General features: G+C 38.6%; 1 protein-coding gene across 4 annotated transcripts in view; it reads right to left on the bottom strand.

Annotated features, from left to right (window-relative positions):
• LOC126977205 (DC-STAMP domain-containing protein 2-like) overlaps positions 1–24,294 on the bottom strand; it is a 53,710-nt gene that overhangs the window by 4,232 nt on the left and 25,184 nt on the right. Inside the window, exons 10-27 of one of the 4 annotated variants that reach the window (XM_050825916.1) lie at positions 23,017–23,116; positions 22,461–22,565; positions 21,069–21,191; positions 19,755–20,967; positions 19,590–19,665; positions 19,263–19,514; positions 18,558–18,639; positions 18,070–18,124; positions 16,687–16,740; positions 16,497–16,603; positions 15,606–15,635; positions 13,547–13,677; positions 12,479–12,524; positions 10,810–10,901; positions 10,027–10,110; positions 9,022–9,375; positions 7,655–7,701; positions 5,360–5,431 (exon numbers count right to left, since the gene is read on the bottom strand). In XM_050825916.1, coding sequence (XP_050681873.1) covers positions 5,360–5,431; positions 7,655–7,701; positions 9,022–9,375; positions 10,027–10,110; positions 10,810–10,901; positions 12,479–12,524; positions 13,547–13,677; positions 15,606–15,635; positions 16,497–16,603; positions 16,687–16,740; positions 18,070–18,124; positions 18,558–18,639; positions 19,263–19,514; positions 19,590–19,665; positions 19,755–20,967; positions 21,069–21,191; positions 22,461–22,565; positions 23,017–23,116 — 3,023 coding nt within the window. Of the gene's footprint in view, positions 1–5,359; positions 5,432–7,654; positions 7,702–9,021; positions 9,376–10,026; positions 10,111–10,809; positions 10,902–12,478; positions 12,525–13,546; positions 13,678–15,605; positions 15,636–16,496; positions 16,604–16,686; positions 16,741–18,069; positions 18,125–18,557; positions 18,640–19,262; positions 19,515–19,589; positions 19,666–19,754; positions 20,968–21,068; positions 21,192–22,460; positions 22,566–23,016; positions 23,117–24,294 lie in introns of those variants that run through there. The other 3 variants (XM_050825917.1, XM_050825918.1, XM_050825919.1) reach the window with 3 other exon arrangements.

The raw sequence follows: 24,294 nt of genomic DNA, 5'->3' as shown, positions 1-24,294 counted from the left end.
CGCGCCCGCGCCCGCTAAGGCCCGCGTACCGCCTCCGACCAAGCGCCCGCCTCCTATTTTTATAGAGACCGAGGCCGCTGGTTGGTTATCAAAAATAGGATCCCGAAGACGCTCTCCTTCCAGGCGAGGGCGTACCAATCTCTCATCAAATTAGAGACCAAAGAGGTAGCGGACCACCGCGCCTTGACATTCCTTCTTAGAGAGCTGAGTGTGGGTTTCCACACGTACGCCCTGCCTTAGGAGAAGCGCCTGAGGGTCGTTATTAGGAACGTCCCCAGAGAGTTAGACGAGGCCGACATTCTTTCGGACCTCAAAGAGCAGGGTTACCCTGCACACGAGGTGCACCGTATGCGCGGAACCACCAACAAACAACCATTTAACATGGTTCTCGTCGTCATCGACCTCACGCAAGAGGGAAAGGAAATTTTTAACATAAAATCGATTTGCTCCCTTCAGGGCATCCGGTCCGAAGCTCCTCGCAACCGCGGGGGGCCCGGTCAGTGTCACAGATGCCAGTTATACGGGCACTCGGCACGTAACTGCGAACACACCCCGAGGTGTGTGAAGTGCCTCGGCAAACACGGCACGCCGGAGTGCCCTCGACCAGTGCAATGCGCGGAGCCCCCGGCCTGCGTCTTGTGCGGGGAGAAGGGGCACCCCGCGAGCTATCGCGGGTATCCCAAGGCACCCAAACACAAGCGTCACCCAGGGCGCCGCCAGCCGCAAGGCAGAGCAGAGAAGGTGGAGTTCACTCCGACCTTCAAACCTGCGCCGCCTCCGAAGGTAAACGCCTGGGCGAGGTCTCCTCCGGCTGCCAACGCTGCCACAGAGGCCCCTCTCACGGCCCCCGCGCCCCTCCGGCCACCGCTAGCGTCCCGCCCGGCGGCGTCGGACCCGCGACCGAGGCCACCGGCGCCCGCGTCCGCGGCAACAGGTAACCAAGGCGGCAGCACCTTTGCCTTCATGTTCGAACTGTCAGAGCTGTTCGACATAGATGAAATCATAGCCCTGGCCAGCAGGCTCGAGGCTGTCCGGGACGACCCGCCGTCGCTCCTGCAAGTTATGGCAGACAACGGCAAAATATTCCGTGCCCTCACCGATATAGGGCGAAAGTATAAAAACATTCGCGATGCCTAATTACGTAAGCGGACGGGTTAAACCACATACGCTCCGTATAGCGTATTTTAACGCCCAAGGCCTTAAGCCTCAACTAGACTTGGTGAAGGAGTTCGCTCACGAACATCAATTAGACCTATTCTTAGTGCAAGAGACATTTCTAAAACCACGTATAAGCGATCCGCGTATCGCTAATTATAACTTAGTCAGGAATGATCGCACCACCCGTATGGGCGGCACCCTCATTTATTTTAAAAGGTCTCTACACTGTATACCTATAGATCCTCCGGTCCTCATTAATATCGAGGCCTCTGCCATCCGGGTCAGTATGGCGAATCACCAGCCGATCACTGTTATTTCAGCTTATCTTCCGCCCAACAAACAAGTATTATACACAGATATAGAAGCATTACTCGGCCACGGGGCCACAGTCATAGTGGGCGGCGATCTTAACGCCAAACACTCCAGCTGGAACAGTAGAGCCACAAATAGAAACGGAATCTTATTAGATTCGCTGACAGACACGCTGAACTTTTCAGTAATAGCACCCGACGAACCAACACATTATCCGGATAACGTCGCGCACCAACCCGACATTCTAGACGTTGCGTTACTTAAGAACGTAACGCTCAATGTAAATTCAATCGAGGTTTTTCACGAATTAGAGTCAGACCACCGGCCCGTCGTCCTAAATCTAGGCCCACCGGTTAACTTTCAACCACCGACGAAAACAGTGATCGACTGGCAACGGCTGGAAAAGGATCTCGAGTCTATCAAGTCCGACGACCTTGACCTTATACCGGACGTCATCGACTCGGTCCACACGGCTCACAGTGCTATCTCTCATGTGACGTCACATATACAGAATAGGATCAAGGCCTGCTCCAGGCAGGTTCCGACGATGCAACCGCATCGCCTAAACCTGCCTCCAGAGGTCAGGAACTTACTCACACAGAAGCACAGAGCCACTAGACTTTACGATAGGTATCCGTCGGTCGAGAATAGGCGCCACCTCCGCTACCTACAGCGGGTGGTACGGGAACGTATCGCGGAACTCCGCGGCGAACGTTGGGACCGCTTGCTCGGCAACCTTAAGCCATCACATGTGGCTTTCTGGAAGCTGCCTCACGCGTTCAAACAGGAGCCACCCACTGTCATGCCTCCTTTGGACAGACCGGGACTGCAGCCGGCGCTCGATGACGATGAGAAGGCTGAATGCCTCGCCGATAGTCTCGAGAGTCAGTGCTCTTCAAATGCAGCAGCCAACCCGACACACGTTGACGAAGTTGATCGTGAAGTTGAACGTCGCTCCGCTCTGAGCCCTTCAGGCGATGTAATAAAACCGACCTCTTACGAAGAGGTGAAGCTAATCATTAAGGAGCTTAACTCCAAGAAGGCCCCGGGGCCCGACACTATAAACAATAGGGTTCTTAAAATCCTACCCTCGACTCTTATTACTTTATTGGTTACTATTTTTAATATTCTATTGTCTAACAGCGCGTTCCCCGAACAATGGAAGGATTCCATTGTTATCGGTATCCCAAAATCCAATAAACCTAAAGCTAATCCGAGTAGCTATAGGCCTATTAGCTTAATTAACTCGATCGGGAAACTTTACGAAAGATTAATTCTCGCGCGTCTTAATCATTACATCGCGGAGCTCAACCTGATACCCGACATACAGTTCGGATTCAGAACCGCTCACTCGTGTCCCCAGCAGGCTCACCGACTCACCGAGTACATTCTCGTACGGCGTCAACTTCACGCTACCACGGCCGCCGTGTTTTTCGATGTCGCGAAGGCATTCGACAAGGTATGGCACAACGGCTTAGTATTCAAGCTGTATCAATTGGGAGTGCCAGACAGGCTCGTGCGCATCATACGAGCCTACCTTACTGATCGCTCCTTCCGATATCGAGTAGAGGGCACCCTATCCTCACCCAGACCCATCAGGTCTGGCGTGCCACAGGGTTCAGTCCTCTCTCCCACTCTTTTCTCGCTCTTCACGAGCGACATTCCCAAGTTTCCGAGTGTCCAGCTCGCTCAGTACGCTGACGATACTGCACTCTACTTTGGCTCCGCTCTATTGAACCGCTCAACCTTGAGCAGGAACATTAAAGTGCTTCAAGCCGCCGTCGATGAACTAGGCAACTGGTTCAGAAAATGGCGGATTGAAGTGAACCTCACCAAGAGTGCAGCGGTACTCTTCGGTAACGCGAATAGCATCCGCGCTGAAAAACGACCGACCGACGTCATTAAATTGTATGAAACACCCATACCGTGGGTGAAGGATTACAAATACTTAGGAGTCACGTTCAACAGCAATATGAACTTCAAGAAACATATTGATACGGTATGCAATAGAGCCCGATTTGTCCTCAGTCGCCTTTATCCACTTGTGTGTGGGCGAAGCAAACTTCCGCTCAAACACAAAGTGACGCTGTACAAAACCATCGTACGGCCCATACTGTCATACGCAAGCGTCGTTTTCGCGCACACCCGACCGAGCTACTTACGTCGTTTGCAAGTAGTTCAAACTAAATTCACGCGCATGGCAACCGGAGCCCCGTGGTTCATCCGAAACGTTGACCTTCACCGCGAGCTAGAGCTTCCGACGATAGCTGAACACTTTAAAGAGATCTCGCGACGCTTCTTTGACAAGGCGCCTAACCATCCCAACATCTTGGTTAGGAAGGTATGCGGGTACACCACCCTTCACCATAGTCTCAACCCAATAAGACGTCCCAGACACGTAACGGTAGACCCGGATGACGACATCACCATCGCGAACGCGACACCCAAACAAACACTGACACAGACACGCACACACCGCCTTCGCAGGCGTAGGCGCGGTCAACCACCGCAAACAACTGGCACTCGTTGCTCTGACGATGGCCAGCGGCCCGCACCCTAGATACACCACACATTGTTTTGATACCCGACGAGACGTTAGTCCTCGTCCTGTAATCGGTTCACTACACTCACTTACACACGGACTGACTGACGGACTGACATACACCACTTACACAATCACAAACACACTAAACAAACAGACACAAACACAAACATACATGCACACAAACATTTACACTACGTACATACATACAAACACACATACATACAATCATAAGCACATACAGACACACTTACATAAATTACACAAAACATCACCACACTCGCCGGCGAGTGTGTTCTTATCACCTTTTCATCTTCATTTTCATTCTCTCTCCTTCCCACAAGCACACAGCCGGTCTGAGGTTCGAGTCTCCTTAGGAGACGCCCCGCGACTGTTGTTGCGTAGTCTTTGGGGCCTCCACGGCCCACGTCCTACTTCGCTGTGAAAGCCAGGGCTGCTAACAGCACAGAGGAGGTTTTAGTCGGTATGGGGTGTCCGCTTACGCGGACACTCGAGTCCGACATATTACGCCCCGTTCCGGGGCGTAAATACGTAACCGTATTTCCTCCTCTCAAAAAAAAAAAAGGCTTTTATCTAATGGCAAATTATTATCAATTAAGTAACTTTGAATTCAAGATTTGACCATGCACTATCGTCTACCAGGGTACCTGATCCACAAACGTGATTTTTTAAGCATTGCCTTTATCCTGTTGCGTTTTAGATGACTGCTGCATAGGCAATAACATAAAACATTGTTTAAATTTAAGCCCTTCTTCTACTAAGGAGCTACATAATAAATACTGGACGAAAGTGGGTGCAGACAAGCAAAAGAAGCACTTCAAATGCAGGCTTCAGGCTCACACAAACTGGTAAAATTCCCACTCTCAATGATATTTAAAATGAACTCATGTAATAACGGGTTATAGCCCTTTTAAGAAGCATCTGTTTTATTTAAGTATTACAGTTCCCTGTACAGAGCCTGCATGGAGGCCTTGCGAGGAAAAGTGCGACCGGAACACATTATTCTGGAGTGTTGCCACGGACCGGACCAAACACCTGGACTTACCGAGAAGGATTAGCCGTCCACCCCACAATGTAACACTGCGTATTCCGGCACGTGGTCGTCATTCGAGGACTTTACTGCCCCATCGGCCATCTGTCCGTCTTCAGTTTCGCAATCATTTGGACTGTATCAGTAACTTTGGTTCTCTTACGGATCTCCTCATTCCTGATTCGATCTCGCAGGGAAGCTCCGAGCATAGCCCTCTCCATTGCCCTCTGAACGACCATGAGCTTGAGATTTGTCATTCGTGTGGAAATGTTGTAGAGTGTGTTATAGGTACTTACTTTAATGATAAGAGGAAAGGCATGTGGCACGAACAGATTCGTTGAAAACAGCTCATTATAATATTTTTGCGACTGAAATGATAAATAAAACAATATGTGAGGATGGTATTTAAAATTATGACGTACGTTGCAATGGTGGTGGAAGACAAAGACGGATGTTAGGTCAAACCAGACGCAAGTGCTACAGCTTTACATTCATAGAGTGATATTCTGGAGCGTAAGCCTACACTTTCGATACGGATCGCATCAGTTCGGTGATAAATTTGATTCACCAAAGACGTTCATTGGGATTATTGCAGTGAGTGACAATATAAAAAGGCTTGTATTGTTATCATATTAGCGTTAGCATTAAAATAGCGTGTGAAGGGAAAGAAATGGTCAAAATATTGGCTTCAAGACAGAGATTAATTTGACGCACGTAAACTTGTTGAAATAGATTCGTAGTTCGTTCGTTTTTCCACGTTAGTTTGCAGAAAAAGATGGTTATATTATATTAAGAAATTGTTTTAAACACAAATGATAAGTAAATTTAAGTGCTGTAGCGGAGGTCGCAGTTTCGTTCTGCGCATTCTAGTCCATCGCTACCAGTAGGTCTACTCGCAAAATCGACAACGATATATTCGGAACGATACGATAATAACACGAATATATCGCACCTACCCTACTCTAACAAATGTTCATATTCCATATCGTTTATCGTAACAACATCGTAACCATAGACTAATATTTTGATTTTTTTTACGATGTTAGACTGAATGAATTATGAGCAAACTATGTATAATCTGTGCTATGTCGCTGTTAACTGTCAAAAGTCAAAACATAGCTATAGGCGATAAGACCCATGCCAGACTCTGCACCACCAATTTGCATCATTTACACAAAATGTAAATATTCAAAAATTATGTAATGAATATAATATGACCATTTCAAATTTAAAAATTTTTACAAATCTGTAAAAAAATGAAAAAAAAAATTTAACTCAACCCTTCTCGTCGACTTCCTATTTCTCAGGCGGCCATTTGCATTACTTTCTACGCATAAACGATCAACAAAATGACTTAAATTACTTGGTAGTAAATAAATCCTGTTGAATAGTAAATCACATATAATTATTTTAATTTTATTTATTAAGTATGTATATTGTATAGCAAATATATCTATACAACTTGAAACTAACAACCTAGGCCCTAGAAGGTATTGAGATTATCGTAAAAGTGACGTTTGATTGCTTGTCGAATTCGAATATTCGTCTCTGACATTTTCAACTAAGAGTAGGGCTAGACCGATAATATCGAAAAATGTTTCGTTCGCTCAATCATCGTTTCGACATTGAATACGATGTAACTAAGAGTAGGATTTGACACGACTAATGCCACGATATATCGAATATCGAGTAGGCTCCCAGGATTGGTATCGACACGATAAATATCGACCAGAGACTAGACTTTCGATATTTTTCAACGATACTTAATACAGATCGTAGATTGCTGGATTTTTAGAAATTCAGTGATCCGTATAACGTTCCTTGGTACACTACACTACACACTCGATGAATATCGAGATCCAAATATCGCTATAAATATCGAACGTGTAGCATTCGCCATAGATTTAGAAATATACGAGTATATTCACGACCTGCCTAGCCAGATAAAGCTTCATCAATTTTGATTAGTCAATATGAGAGTTAAGTAGCTTGTGCTAATCAAAAGCCTTATTATAAAATCTTAAAACCTAGTGGTTTAATATTCAAAATACTGGATGTAATTATAATTATAAGGATGTAAAGTTGTTTCCACTGATTAGGATATCATCCCCACCTGGATGTGTGGCGGTCCTCCACAGTGCGGTTTTCAAGGAGCTTTCTTCCACGTACTACAAAACTGGAATGAGCTTCCTTCTGTGGTGTTTCCGACATGAGTACCTTTAAAAAAGCGCCTACACCTTCCTTAAAGGCCGGCAACGCTCCTGTGATCCCTCTCGCGTTGCAAGAGAATGTAGGTGGCGGTGATCACTTAACACCAGGTGACCCGTACGCTACTTTGTCTTTCTCTTCCATAAAAAAAAATTATAACTGATTTTTCAAAATCGATTGTAGCAACAATAAATTCGGTTCCCTTTTCTATCTTGCCTGCTCGCACCCTTTCTTTGTCTTAGATACTCTGCACGCTGGAATATTATAAGTATGTGGGTCAAACAGTCTAACGAGCCATTTCTATATTTAATTTAATTAGTAATATAAAGCTAGTTAGACATTCAATTAATATCCTGCTGTCAAATCTTTGATACAAAAATTACCTCAAGTAGATATTTAGACGGTGATAGCACGTATTCTATACCAGCTTCTGAAAGAATAAGAAAATATTAAGACCGTTTTGAGATTTACCGAAATACTGATTGGAGTTCAGAGTTATGTAATATATCCGGAAATTTTTATATAGCATTCCGTTTCACAAGTAAATAGTTGATAAATTATTTTTGCTATACCATGCTATCAAAAAAACTTAGGCTCATTTTCACCAGTACCACGACTGCTTAGGCAGTACAATGAGATAAATAAAGAAATAGTGAATATAGACATATTTTCCAATAGTCTACAACAATTTAAACGTAATCTTCGGAAACTTTACAATATATAAAAAACACTCGGTATTTATAAAAATAAATGAATAAATATCTTTTTTCCTTTTATATGTAATAATTAATTTAACTTATGTAACTTAAAGTCTATAATCTACTTTAAATTGTTATTAAATTTTATTTTAAATTATATTGGTAATTAGTTAATAGTTAGTAATAATAAGTATGTAATAATTAATAATAGTACATCTATTATTGGTACTCGCATCAGTAATGTAATTTCCTAGATAGTGTTATATGTAATTGTTATATGTGGGTACTGTTGATGTACCTTTTAGAATAAATAAATAAATAAAATATTCAGATATCAAAAGTCCCGGAAATGTCCTTCAAATGTAATTTTACCGCGAGTGTACTTATTGACCCCATCTGACCGTATCACTTCCAGCAAGGTGAATTAGTTTATCGTTGTTTGATTTTACTATCATTTTTATAAAAGCCTGACCATAAATATTGTTACCATTGAAAACTTTATTTTAATTCAAGTTTTGGATGCGATTATTATATATTAGAACTGTTTCTTCTGCATACTAATGATGTAAATATAAATTAATGATATATTGGACTCGTGCAGAAGACAGTACTGGTGACATACACGGGCCATGCAGGTCTCTCTCATGAAACGGTCGACCAGTGATGGTTGAAACCTCAGGACTTTATAAGAACTGAAGACTGGCCCTCGCCTGGCAAAGATTTGACCCCCTTGGACTTCAAACTATGGTCAAATTTAGAAGAGATGACACTAAACGACACGCTGACATCGAGTCGCTTAAGAAATATGAACAAGCAGTGACTAAATTTCCTATTGAAACAGCGCGAAATGCATAGATTCATAGCTACACAGATTAAAATTGAAATTTGTATTAGATTTTTTTTTAGTTTATTGCCGAGGTTTCAATAAATAAATACATATTATAAGTTTTATTAAGATGTCATAAAAATTTGACTTGTAGACTTCCATAAAATAATAAAAATACATCTAGTCAAACATATTTAACTTAACCACAACAAATTTAAAGGCTCACCGCTCGGTATAATCTGAGCTTTGCTCAAAAACTTCACTATGCGTCTATCAGTGTACATTCCCTTGTTTTCTTTCTTCCTTATTCTCTTTCTCCTGGTATCTCCAACATCAATAATACGCAATGGCTTCCTTTCAACCAGAGGACTCCACCAATCTTCAGTAGCCGTGCTAATGTCATGGCACCCATCTTTCTCAGTTGTGGTTGCTTTACTGCTTTTAGTCACAAGATTGACTTTAATCTTTGTAACTTTTCTTCGGGCCCGTGGTTTTGGATGAGTGATTACTACGACACTACATACTGTGGTGCTGTTGTCTTCGGTATTATCCTGTCTACTTGAGGGAGATATGCAGCAAACTATGAAAAAAGTCATTTTTAGTCCGAAAAAGTATGTGTTACACTGTTGCTAATTATTGATGTAGTGCCTAACTTTCACATTTCACTAGTCGGAGGCTCTTTTGCACAGGATGCCGGCTACATTATGGGTACCACAACGGCTGGCGCCTATTTCTGCCGTGAAGCAGAAATGTGTAAACATAACTGTGTTTCGGTCTTAAAGGCGCCGTAGCTAGTGAAATTACTGGGCAAATGGGACTTAGCCTCTTACGTCTCAAGGTGACGAGCGCAGCTGTAGTGCCGCTCAGATATTTTGGGTTTTTCAATAATCCTGAGCGGCACTGCATTATAATGGGCTGGGCGTATCAATTGCCATCAGCTGAACGTCCTGATCGTCTCGTCCCTCATTATCGTAAAAAAAACAGTTCTAAGTTTGATTAGGCGTGGCTACTTGCATGAGAAGATACTTTCAGAATACTATATTATGCGTCTTTGATTTTCAAAAATTTCAGATATCTGAAATACCAGATATCATATAGGTTCAATGCTGGCTGTTAAGGTGAAATTATGCTTTGATCTTAAGGTCCCTAAATCGAATCGATTCAAGAGGGAAGAGATCCAAAAAAGGCTGGGAAAGAACGTCTCGCGTAAATATTACATATTGTTTGTTACCTTTATGTGGTTTGCATTTTATTTGACAATTTCTAGTACTGCAGTAGCAGGGACATGCTTTCTGAATAGTTTTTCCATCAGAATCTGTAAGGTGTACAATTATGAATCTGTATTATATTGTAGAGTTCTGATTCTTGTTAGCTAGGTAGGACTCTTGATAGTAGGTAGATACTTAAAGACAAAGTGAAATAATGTAAAAACACTTCTGATACATCATTTTTTTCGGGAAATTCAATCAACGATTCGCGCATTTTATACTGGCTAGTGTGGGGCTAGGCATTGCTCCATTGGGAGAAATAGAAAATTTAAATGACAAAAAATACGGGTTGCAGTCCGGTAGGGCCGGCAGAAGTGAAAACATTAACAACACAAGTATAACTATCGCCTTAGGGAGAGTGTTCGCTAGTGACAAAGGTTAAAAACAAATAGTTAATTCGTGGATGTGTGTTTCGGCTTCGTAATCACAATGATTCAATCACTGGTCCAATGACCGTATGATCATTAAGTTGAAATATCCGAGATATTATTAGTTTAAATCTTTCATCCATAATTTCAACGAATGTATTACGAATTTTCGATTCGGGCACGTGTACTGACGCGAGTTTAACATTTTATACCCATCCCAAGAAAAGTGCTCAACGCCGCTAAATAACTTTTCACTTCAACAATGCTGATAAACTATTTAAATAATATATAATTGAAATAGACTAAAATATAAGTGCAAAATTAAAATGATTAATAAACCTATAGAACAAGTTCGAATACTACAAAATGGTACGTTACCAAATCTTCTCTGCTGAGTTAGCTTTTTAGTTGAAACCTCTGGCTTGGACACTGTCCCTTGCTTGATATCGTTTACATTATATTGACAGGAGCTGTTAATTATAAGAGTTATGATAAAAGAGTGATCCTAAAACTTGTGTCAGCAATAATATTATATCGGTTACTTATCATATGCTACCAACGTCATGGAGCTTTAACATTTTATTTTTATAAATTACATAGATTTATTCAGACTCAGAGCTTACATCTTTATATATATATTTCTTGTGTGCGTGTGTATGTCACTGAACTCCTCCTAGACGGCTGGACCGATTTTGATGATTTTTTTTGTGTGTTGCAGTGAATTTGAGATTGGTGTGTGTCTTCAGGTGGATTTGAGAATGATTTTGATTCACAATTGAACTACCTCCTAAACGGCTGGACCGATTTTGATGATTTGTTTGTGTGTTCCAGTGAATTTGAGATTGGTTTAGATTCTCAATTCCGTCCATATAGTGTATTTTAGAGGACTCCTTCTAACAGCTGGACCGATTTTCAAATTAAAGACGTGTGTCCGAAATTTCCGACAGAACAACGTCTGTTGGGTCCACTAGTCTATATATATAAAAATGAATTGCTGTTCGTTAGTCTCGCTTAAACTCGAGAACGGCTGAAACGATTTGGCTTATTTTGGCCTTGAATTATTTGTGGAAGTCCAGGTAAGGTGTAAAGGTTTGAATAAACATGAAAATTTTCGGAATTAAATAAAAACAACAATTTTGATTTTCCTTTGACGTGTCCACCGTCGTCCAGAAATCAAATAAAAATAATAGTTTAAAATGAATAACTAATTAGAATTTTTTATATCTTTCTAACTTTCTAAGGAGGTAAAATAAACTTCCTTAAAACACGGGTAATAACACATAAAAAAAGGATTACTTTTGTTTGTTTTAAGTTTTACAAATAATTTTTTACAAAAATTTAGGTCTTTTACTTACGAAGTACAGTACGAAGTCTGCCGGGTCAGCTAGTTTAAGATAAATGATACAAGAGCCTTATGGTAACTAAAGTATGAAAAAATACTTTGGTCTCAATATGCTCACTATATATTTGAAATACAGCGTCAATCACTGCTGCACATTTTCAAATTATATTTGGCGTCTGAAAACTCAATCAACGGAATCGCAAACGGTGTCCGATGCAAAATTTACATTAAGCCTCTAAACTGCATATGAAGTCCTGGTAAATGTTGCTAGGATGACACAATTGCTATTGTTCTCCTGGTGTCTACGTAGTAATACGTCATGCGCATGACGTCAGTATATATTTAGGTATACTCGCGTCATACTTAAGACAATCTCTTGTTCTACTATGATCGCCTGGTACCAAAACATTGTAAATCTTATGAATTTATGTGTCTGTCTCCTTTTACTGACTCGCTTTTTCGTTTCATCAACTTACAAATCACAACGATGCTAAAGAAGTATTCACTTTAAAAAAAAGGTTTCTTTACTCATAACAACAAAAGATTGTGGCTTGAATATCGGTGAAAAAAATTACTTGCGCCTAAGAGCAGCTGCGTCCCCGTACCACAAAATTTCGTCCTTGTAGCGATACGGGACGTAAGATATTTATAAGTAATTATCAACTCTCGGTGAACTAACTACATTACTGTAAACTTTTATATTACCTTGAAGACACTTGCGGAGTCGCTTTAACAGCTTTATCTGAAACTTCTACAGTTTTCATGAAAAAAAGGAAAAATATAGCAAGTGTTAATTATCACGTAAGTATAATAAATATAATAACATACTCAGGCCCTGTTTCATAATGTACTAGGTAAGTTACGAACAGGCTAAATGCGAATCATCTATCGAATAAAGACATCGTTTGGGATTCTCAATGTATAAGTAGAGCTAACCAGCAGATAAACCGCCTATTAAATTAAACGATTGATCTAGTAGCAATTTATGTTCCAGGCAGGACATGTATTATGAGTTGTTTAGACAGTTATGAAAGGATCGAGACAATTGATTAGTTGACATTCCCAAATTTGGTAACACAAAACAATTATGTAATGATTTAGTTGCTATTTAGAGATTACCAATAGAAAATTGTAAAATGTTAAAAAAGGATTCAGCATTATGAAGCTAAAATTCGTACTGACATTTATTTTTCAATTTTAATTATATCTAACGGATTTATAGAATGGGAGTTGCCAAACCTAAGTTAGGTAGGTTGGTTGCCTATAAGTTATCTGGTAAATAAACATAGCGGCAGGCCTGTCACACGATGTTTTAAAAATGCAGAAACACGCCACAAGTTAGGATATCATCCCCACCATTTGAATGTGTGGTGGTCCTCCACAGTGCGGTTTTCAAGGAGCTTTCTTCCACGTACTACAAAGCTGTGGAATGAGCTTCCTTGTGCGTTGTTTCCGGGACGATACGACATGGGTACCTTCAAGAAAAGCACGTACACCTTCCTTAAAGGCCGGTAACACTCCTGTGATTCCTCTGGTGTTGCAAGAGATTGTGGGCGGCGGTGACCACTTAACAACAGGTGACCCGTACGCTCGTTTGTCCTCCTATTCCATAAAAAAAAACATAAAAAAGCAAAGCATACTAAAAGTCATTGCGATCCAAAATTATTTTTTTAAGCTTCATTTGACAAATTGTCAATACTCGACACCATGTTCGGCAGATGCACAACCCTAGATAATATAGTTTTTCGTAATCAATTTCAAAATCAGAGAAACCTTTTTTAGCTTCTTTCGTCAAATTTTTCATTGCGTCTCCTTTATACTTCTTTGATTTATTTTCATTCTTGTTTTGGGCTGCAGTTAGCAATGCATACGTTTCTTTGATAATGGGAAGTGGATTTTTCAGCCTGAAAAAAGAAATTTTTGACTTTTATAGAGCGTGACAATAGAACTATGACGAGCGAATTGCTCGAGGGATAAGATAACGTAGTGAAGTAACTTTTTGTATACATAATATTTAAGCACTGATTTCAGAACCTAAATATTTTATAATAAAAATGCTTGCGAACATTATTTCTTTATGGTTTGTTCCGCTAGAGCGGATTGCAGCTGATTTAAAGAAATAATCATTGTAATTTTTACCTCTCAATATGTTCTTGATAATGTAATGTATGTTCATAGGCGCATAAGTGGACTTGCTAGAAGTTTTCATAACCATAATGTTAACACCAGATATAGACATAATCTTATAATGCCTACTACTCGGCTAAGTCGAGTTAGCTTACTAACTTATTTCAGAATTTTTGGGTTTTTCAAGTATCCTGAGCGGCACTGCATTGTAATGGGCAGGGCGTATCAATTACCATCAGATGAACGTCCTGTCCGTCTAGTCCCTTATTGTTATAAAAAAAGGCTCGTGAGAAGAATATACAAGAATACATAACAAACTAGTTTGTAAGGTGCTGCATCCAATATACGAGTCGTGTTTAAATAATATAAATTATTTCATAAAAAATAATAAAGAATGAACCGTATAAATATAAATAATCATATTATATTGAGGCATCAACATTTAGAACTTGAACTTATTGTTTGTTAAAGGACCCTTCGCGAACATGATCCAACAATATGTTTCCATATTTTAATGAATATAAGTTTTCATTTCTCATACTCGGAAAGTAATATTGTTTTGATCTGATTATTGGGTGGAAAGATAGAGGGAAAAACTCATACAAATTACTTCCCACCTAAGTGCCGGAATGAACTTTAAAAATAGAACTGCTGTCAGCTGTGAAGAATTTTATGTAAAAAAAAACTATTTAAAAAATGCTGCGGCCATGTGACTTTCTAAACAGCCAGTGTGAACTTAGCGCAAACTTCTTTGAGCGGTATAAGCCGCAACAATTACGCGGTGAGTTCCATATTAAAAATTTACAAAGTCGACATAAATTGTCCTAAGTTGACAATTTTAAATAGGTACTACTAATATTAATATATATTATCAATAAATAGTTTACATAAAAAACTAGTTTTAACCTCATATTCGAAATGAAAAGCAGAGTGTTTAACACGGGTAAACCAATCAATTCCTACTCGGATTATAACGCCCTCGCTGCGCTCGGGAGTCTAAATACCTCGGGAAGTGATTCTTTCAACCCTCTGTTAACAATATACTATTACTGGCTTTGCAATATAAAACTATTGTATGTTATTATTAAAGACGTAGATAAAAGTCAGTTACTGAGCGTGCGATAAAGTTATGGATAGAAAAGCCCGTGCAGGCAAAATTATTCATTTTCCCAGTAAAGTAGCAGAAAAAGTCAACCCGATCCTCGCTAAAAACCCGAGAAAAGTAGGTGCTTAGAGGCAGTTCTCTTGTATCATATACACTTTTGTTATTTTGCATGACGCACCAAGTGTGACCCGGACATTAACGGGGCACTGCAGATTAAAAAAAAACATCTCAATCGTAGGTCTCAGATATTGCAGAGCGTGTAGATTCTGTACTAATGCAGATGTAACCCCGCTACACATTCTCTCTGAACATGGTCCTTTAAAAAAGCGTAAACTTAGCATCTCTTTGGGAAGTGCAATTCTTCAACCACTGGGATACGTCAGCTCACTGCAAAAGATATAAGATTCATGAAAAGAATCAATCTTAGCAGTGAGCTGTAGTTAACAGTGGCCATCACAATAGATCAAATTGGTCGCAGTGAAACAGGGCTGCACTTAACTTAATCAAAGCCACTTTACAAACCATAACTATAATTGTGACCCGTCCCGCATGTTCATTTATTATAAATATAATTATTGAAAGTATGAATGAAATAAATACCTTATATGCAGAAAATGCTCCGAGATAGCTCTGAAAAAAAAAAGAAATACAGCGATTACTTCATTCAATAGCTTATTAATCTTCAAATCAATTATAAAACTACGGCCCGAAAACTAATCTTGGCACATACCATTTTCGCATCTCATGCATCCGTTAGTCTATCAGGATTTGGTCCTTTGAAAAGACGCCACCTGAATTAGATGCTAGGTTCACATCTACCTGCTTAAAGAACTGTAATGCATGGTTTTGCTTTTCTAAATTTTTGGTAAAAACCAAACGAATGGGACGCCAGGTTGAGTGGCCAGATACTACGTAAGAAGAGGCGGAACTGTCTAAGTAAAAATTGAAATTTAGCTTAGTATGAAACATGCAGTCATTTGGCATAAGTTTAAAATAGCAATAATTACAGTATGGCGATTGGCGATAGAGTATAATCTGGCTACGCTTGAAAGCGAACAGTTGCTCCAAACGTGGTGGATATCGGCTATCTCCGTTTTTTACAAGATTTTAGCCGTCATCTGTTAATCTATCAATGACTGCACGTTTCATACAATCTAGTTATTGAATCCCTTTTTTCTTAGAGAGTTTCGCTTGGCTGGACTTGATGACTGAGGTTCAATGATCACTAGGAATAGGAACGTAAATCTAAAAAAGCGGCCAGTGCGCAGTTACGGAACGTCGGCCTTAAAATTAACAAAAGATCTTCGCGTTACAAAACCGTGCGTGCTTAAATCAGTACTATCCTATTGAAAACAGAAATAGTATATGCCACAAAATGACTTCAAACTTAATTTTGTAATAATAATTAATCCATTAGTTAAAGTCAAATATAAATAGACACTATTTAATATTCGCAAAAGGGTTTAAAATATATAAATACAAAACACTCACATTCTTACACTTCGGAGAATATTAGCAGATTTTAATATCTTGGCAAAGCGACGGATCTCTTTCTCATTTACATGTACCGTATTCGATGAAGAACAATGAATTGATTTCTAAAATATAGAGATTTAATAACAAACAAAAGTTAAATAACTATCGCATTTAGAATTTTAGCAAGAACTAATTTTTTTATTACTTCTTCAGATTTTGCATCCTTTTCCGATGATTTGCCATGACTTTCTTGCGATTTCTGTAATAAAGAGACCCATTGTTTATAAGTCATTTTTATCATTTATTTTTTAATTTCCCTATTAATTACTTCAACCTTATCCGAAGCCTTATATAATCGCTTTGAGATTTCTGAATAATGTTCGTCTTAATCTCTTTCAGAGAATGATATTCAATGAAGTTAAAATAAATTTGATTGTACATACATAATATGTATCCTGTATATAGCAAAAGTTTTCTAATCTTCGTATTCTATTCTAGGTAAAGGTTACCTAAAGGAGATAAAATATTTTTTTATGATCGAAGTTGTTTTATGACTTATTTGTCAATATGAAGCCTGCTTATGTGTTTGGCTAACTTCTATTAAAACTGTCATCCTAATAGCCTAAGATCCCATCGCTCGATTCTGCAGGTAGATAAGTGTTATTTTGATTAAACTAATTTTAAATGAACGTCTCTATATCTCTCGGTCAGCCGCAACGTTAGGGATTGCTAGGTGTTAATCGGTATATTATTGTTAATTACTTAAAGTCATCTGTTTTTTTTAAATTCAATTCAATTTTCTATATTAATTTGGGTGATATACAGATATGGAATATATTCGAAAATATACGAGCAGCCAGCATGCAACATTATAAAACATATTAATAAACTATTACATAATGTTCATAATATTATCATCTAAAATGTCTAATGTTCATTATTATAATTATTATATATCGAAAATCTAAATGTCAAAAAACTAAATAGATGTCAAAAACAATATATATAACCACGTGTATAATTTTCCGTCAGGTAATCACTGATTGTATAGTATGTCTTATCTATTGGAAACATTTATAACTCTTTTTAAAACATCGGGATCGGGAGCAGTGGGATCGTGTAAACTATTATCCCCTTATTCATAATAGTCTGCTAACTTAAGGCATTGCTAATTCTCACTCTGTCTTCTTCTATTGACCTAAGTCAGAATGAGAAAAAACACTCCTAAGCGGCTGTTTAAAATTAGCGGACCATTATGAATAAGGTGGTAAAAGTTTGGTTAAGTCTATGTACAGTTTTCCAAAAGGCGTAATACGTAATCCGTGACCAAGGGTCTCTTTTATAAACTCATGAACATGAACTGTGCATCAACGCACTTGAGACTTTTTCTGGAACACGGACCTAAAGGTTTGTCTCGAGTGAAATGACCACCGAAAAGGTTTGTCTTATCCTAACAACACATAGTTTGCTAGACGATCTATAACCCTTAATTTTCGTAGGTGGGAAAAAGTACAATACAAGTCTTGCCTAACTCGAAAAACGGTTGTAGAAGAATTGTGAAATAAACTTGTTATTAGTCTCCACTCACCAGTTCCATAGGTTTTTGTTCATTACAGCTTTTTGCCACAGGAATTTTCAGTCCACTGCAGTGATAGAAAAAAAAATAGACATTTTATTCAAGTATCGTAACCAATTAAGAATACAAACAACCATTCGCAAAGATGAATTTCTTCATGTGGAACTATCAATGTCATAATAATTATGTCAATAGTGCTCAGTGCTTCATGCTACGGTAATTTATGTTAATTTATTTCTACAAGTATTAATCCTCTCATCTGCATTTTAATAAAAACTAAAAGGTCTGATATAGCAACAAACAATGATGATACCAACATGACATTTTTCTAAATTCTAAAAATATTTATTTTAAAGTGTGGCATTGAGTATCTTGCCGCTTCTTATTATAGTATAGCCGAAGTGATAGTTAATTGTAGAATGTATTTGAGCTTTAACTATTTGAGCTGTAACTTTTTGACCAACATGTATTTAAGATTTAATGATAATGCATGATCACACCTCTTATCCGTGCTGTCAAATTCATTCCCAAGTGCGCGATAAAAATCTACTCTTCGGGATACATCAAGATCTGTTTTATGCACTGCAACAGAAAAAAAACATGTGTGCAATTTGGTAGAAGTGAAACCTTAAAAAATTATGAAGAATTATAAAAATGATGAAAATCTATATTCGTACACGTATACAACACCATAATTCAAAGTGTTTCATAGTTTAATCAGAAAAGTTGTAATCAGAACTATACGACCTTAATCGCTCAACTTACGGCGGTTCAAAATATACTATCTACAGATAGAGATAAATTACTACCTTCTACTGTCAGTAATTAGCAGCCAATAATCTGAAGCTGTTCCAATATACCCGATAAGTCATTCTTATCGCCTTATATTGGGACGAGTGAATTGAAATTTCCATACAAACATCTATCGCTGGTAAGCTATACTTCGTCCCATTGACAGACATCGTGTACGGATAAGGCGAGTTACCATCGATAAGTTTATTGATACAAAAAATTCAACGATAGTTACGATTTTTATCTCAAGTAAGTAATATTGAATATTGGGAACGGCTGTTAACCTGTAACTCTATATTATTTTTAAAGTTCCTGTGTAATTTATTTGATATACGATTATTGAATGCTAATTAAAATTTTTTTAACTTTCCTCAAATTATTGGTCAAAAGTTTGCAATGATTAAAATACTTACTTCTATTATTTATATCTTCGGCCTTATTATCAAATTGATTTTTCGATTTATTTAAATGAGTTTCTATTAAAAGATTATCAGGATTATCCTTAATTTCATCTTTTGACTCAACTGAAAAACAGAGAGACAATGCCTTTGGAATATCGCTAGCTACTTCTTTCCTTTTAAAGACAGATTTATTTTCTAATAGAGAATCAGGGTTTTCCTTCTTTCTAAAAAGGCCTGAATTTTTCACCAATATTCCTGTTACGACTGAAACATATAAAAATTACCACTTTGATGATAGATGTACTGTTTATGGAAATCAAAAGAAAAATTAAGACATACAGTTTGCTTTTATGCTTCTTTTCTTCCTTATTTTTACATCTAGGTTAGCATTGTCAGAACTATCTGCGAATGAATTCTAAAAAAATATATCAATTAATATATTTAATAGCATTTCTTTAGAATAATATTTAAAAAACAAAAATACATTGCCTATACCAATCTTACCTTTGATTTATTGATGATAACTTTGCTTTCTGGTGTTCTATTAAAATCCTGTAATCTATCTTTAATCATTATGCCATTAATAAGGTCCTTCTTATTGGCCTTAGCCCATAGGCAATCAGATAAATATGCTGATATTCTATAATTTCTGTCACTTTCACTTTCTGTTAAGTTTTTATATAATTTAGATGCAATACCAACTTTCTTTTTTCTTTTTTTGAAATTTTTATCACGTTTTTTATACGAATTTCTAGTATATGTAAATAGAGTTATATTCTTAAATAGGCTTGTTAGATTTTTGAAACATGCAAATGTACTAGTACGAGTAGAGTTTCTGTCGTTATTAGTAAGGGTATCTTCTTTATGTATTTTAAATTGTTTTTTGGATAGCTTCTTTTTGTTCGTGTTTGTATTTTTTCTGGAATAAGAATTATCTTTACAGTGCACATTATTTTCTTTTTCTGTGACCTCTTTATTTTTATTAATTTTCTTATTTTTTTTCTCACATTCTCCACTTGTATGTTTACATCCAAATTTATTTGTCGTATTTTTATATTTACTTCGTAGCGTCTTGCTTAGAATCTTATTCAAACTCCTTCTGAATTTTGTTCGTCGGTAATTTAGAAATTTCAGTTTTCTTATAAACTTAGAATTTTTACTAAAATAATTGGGGTTTCCTTTAGGTTTACGCAAATTTCCATGAAAACACACTAATTGAGGATTAGGGTTGTAAAAATGTGTAAATAATTGACAAAACGGCCGCTGTGTACTAAATTCAAGGTTCCGCCTTCTATTTTTATGGGGATTATATCTTTTTTTGTGAAAGTTCTTTAATTTGCACAAACACAGATCATTGAAGCTGAACTTACCACTTAGGTTAATGCTGCAACTTTGTTTAGATTTCTTCGATTTTTGATGGAAAGGTTCACCTTTACACTCTAGGAGAGTGTTTACGACCACATATAAAGAATCTTTATTTCCAACATGACACTTATCAATAGCATTAAATCTTTTACATCCATTATCATTTACATAAGCTGTTAATGAATGTGTCTCTTCATTCACATTTCCCTTAGATTGTTTGGGAATTTTAGCATCAAATTGTTGTGTATTTCGTGTTCTATTTCTGGCACTATCTTTTATTGTAAGGTGCAGAAAATCTTTACTGGAATCACCTATTAGTTCACTCTCATCGCTGCTATCATCTGTAGATCCTCTAAAATCAATATGTTATTAAAAAAAGTCTGATTTGGACGCCCGAAGCTCAACTACAGTTTATTAATAGATATTAGAATACTTATTACTGCAGATACATACGTCTCTAGGCTAATGTCACTGTAGTCCCCGTATTCTTCAGGAGACATGCATATCGTACACAGGTCTCCTATATCAGTGAAGCAACTTCTGCAATATATTCCGGGACAGGATGGCGTTCCACATCTGGAATGTTCATATATTATAGTGAGGTTTTTAGTTTAAAGAGGTCCATTTAGCAATATCATTGATATGCGAACATAGTGATACTCATTGAACGGAACTGTTTCAAGAACATCAGCGAAAGTGTTAAGGTCCCAGGCCCCAGCACTAGTGAAACGGCTTGTTCCACATAATATGCTAAGAGGTTTATACCTTGACATGCAATATTAGTAATCGACATTGAATACAAGTTTAGGCACCATCAGTGAGCATGGTTTTAAGGTATAAAAAGGCATAAAAAGCATTTATTTTATCAAAATTGATTCCTTTAGAATTATTTTTGAGCAGGTTATCAACTGTAAAGTAGATCCTGTAGATGAAGCCGCAACCTGAGAGTTGAACAAAGCTTACAAGATTTTATGACGATACGTCACTCGAACGGTTAACTGAGTTGAAACAGCACTCGCACGGAACGCGAGAGGTCGTGGGTTCGATCGCATCGTTCATAAAATTTTTTTTTCAAATTTTATTTGTGTATTATTTTTGATGTCATTTCTGATATACTAAATACTACTACCGCTTCGGAAACAAACGGCGCTCAGAGAGAGAAGAAGCGACGCAATATAGCATTTGTAATCTCTGAACGGCTTATTCTTTGACGTCACGTAGAGATGTTTCAACAAGCAGATGAATTTCAACACCGGATATTGATTCAAAATGCGAAAATCCACCCGCATTACGTTACAATGTCTGGCATTTCACTTTCGCGCCTTTCAATAACGACAACTATAACCCTTTTTACCAATGTAGGTCTGTATAAGTGCGTGCACGTGCGTAGGAAAACATATGATATTAAAAATGAAAATTAGTTATGGCAAAACAATAGACAGACATACCTGAGGTCCTCGGACCGAGTGGTCCGCAGCTGGGGGCCCCCGCTAATCCTCTAGTAACTTCTAGTGCGTAACTGTGTTCGCTCGGCGTTTGGCGAATGAATTCATTCGACAACCGTTACACCGAGTACTTTAAGCGATGCGATTATTCCGTTGACCACTTATGAAAGAATATCTGTGCGAACTGTGCCGATGCTCGGTGATAATTGGTTATTAACCAGCACGAGAGTCAATTGGCATTAGATTAGCCAATCAGAAACCAATGCCACTTTTGTCTATAGGTTTCTCTCTATTTCTACAGCTACTATCCGCACTATAGTTTTCCTAGGAATAGACAAATGCGACGTAACCAGACTCACTTACTCTATAATATGTCCTAATAATATATTTAAGTACCCACTTGTTCAATTCCGTGCCTGCGTCTAATTCTGTTTCTGTAATATCGCAAAGCAGGCAGTGTGGCTCCTTTGGCAAGGTTCCCAGAACGTAGCGAAGGCATCGCCACCTATCCCAAGATATAATATTATGATTAATCATTTTAAATTTATTTAACCGTTTTACTCCTTTAGTGTTGCAAGGAATATAAGGCGACAATGTACCCTTTTCTATGGATTATGAGGAATAAACTTAAGAGCAAGTGCAGTGGGAGGCTCCTTTGCACCGGATGCCAGCTAGATTATGGGTACCACAACGGCGCCTATTTCTGCCGTGAAGCAGTAATGTGTAAGCATTACTGTGTTTCGGTCTGAAGGGCGCCGTAGCTAGTAAAATTACTGGGCAAATGAGACTTAACATCTTATGTCTCAAGGTGACGAGCGCAATTGTGGTGCCGCTTAGAATTTTTGAGTTTTTCAAGAATCCTGAGTGGCACTGCATTGTAATGGGCAGGGCGTATCAATTACCATCAGTTGAACGTCCTGCTTGTCTCGTCCCTTATTGTCATAAAAAAAACTAACGGTAAATGAGAATCCAGCCAATGTGTGAATGTAAGATGCTCTTCGGTGCGATATTTGAATTCCCGGTGCAACTTCCGTCTTGCCAACTTCATGAAGCTAGCTGGAAATTAATTTTCATTAATTTATTTTCCAAATTCAAGTTAATTTGGATGCGACAAGCAGAGCGGACTACAGTGTCGACAAACACCATCAATTAGTATAATTGCAAAAACAACAATTTATAACATGTTACCACGTCTCTTTCGATGCCCCTCTCGGAACGTCCGACCATTGCCTGGTCAGTAGTGTAGTGCCTATCCGAGACCCGCGTCGCAGACCACCGCGTTTGGCACTACAATTCAGCAGATTTGGATAGGATGCGTTCCTTTTTGCATCCTACCTTCGGGACAAGGTTTGTTTCGCTTCTTACTAATTATGACAATAATCACGACCATCAAGCTCATGAAGCATTCTTACACAAACAATGAATTCAAGCTTTATAAGTAAATTCATCCAATATAAGATCATCATCATGATCAACCGGAATACGTCCACTGCTGGATTAAGGCCTCCCCCTAAGTCTTCCGGTACGTGGGCGCCATTCGAGGACTTTACTGACCCAAGGGCCACGTGTCCGTCGAACTATGTGCCCTGCCCACTGCCACTTCAGTTTCGCAATAATTTGGGCTATATCGGTAACTTTGGTTCTCCTACGGATCTCCACTTTATTCGATCTCACTGGGAAACTCCGAGCATAGCCTTCTCCATTGCCCTCTGACCTTTCTCATAAGGCCCATAGTTAGCGACCACGTCTGCGTACCGTAAGTCATCACTGGCAACACACACTGGTTGAAAACCTTCGTCTTCAGACACTGTGGTATTTGGGACGAGAGGATTTTTCGGAGCTTCCTGAACGCATCCGAGTTGGATTCGACAAGTGACCTCTTTCGCGAAATTGGACCTGCCTAACTCGATTGTTTGTCCGAGGAAGACGTACACGTCGACAATTTCGTGGACATGGAATTTTGACAATATGATCTTCGTCTTGTCCATGTTCATTTTGAGACCTACTCCTTTGGAAGCTGTATTGAGGCCATCGAGCAGATGCCTTAAGTCTTCCATGGTCTCTACCATGATTACGATATCGTCTACGAATCGAAGGTGAGTGATGTATTAGCTGTTGATGTTGATGCCCAGTCCGTTCCAGTCCAGAAGCTTAAAGACATCTTCCAACGCAGCGGTGAACAACTTGGGCGATATGACATCGCCTTGTCTGACTCCCCGCTGCAGTCGAATAGG

The sequence above is a fragment of the Leptidea sinapis genome, chromosome 44 (genome assembly GCF_905404315.1).
Source record: "Leptidea sinapis chromosome 44, ilLepSina1.1, whole genome shotgun sequence".
NCBI lineage: Eukaryota > Metazoa > Arthropoda > Insecta > Lepidoptera > Pieridae > Leptidea > Leptidea sinapis.
Note: the sequence above shows the minus strand (reverse complement) of the source record. Positions and strands in the feature narration are given on the sequence as shown.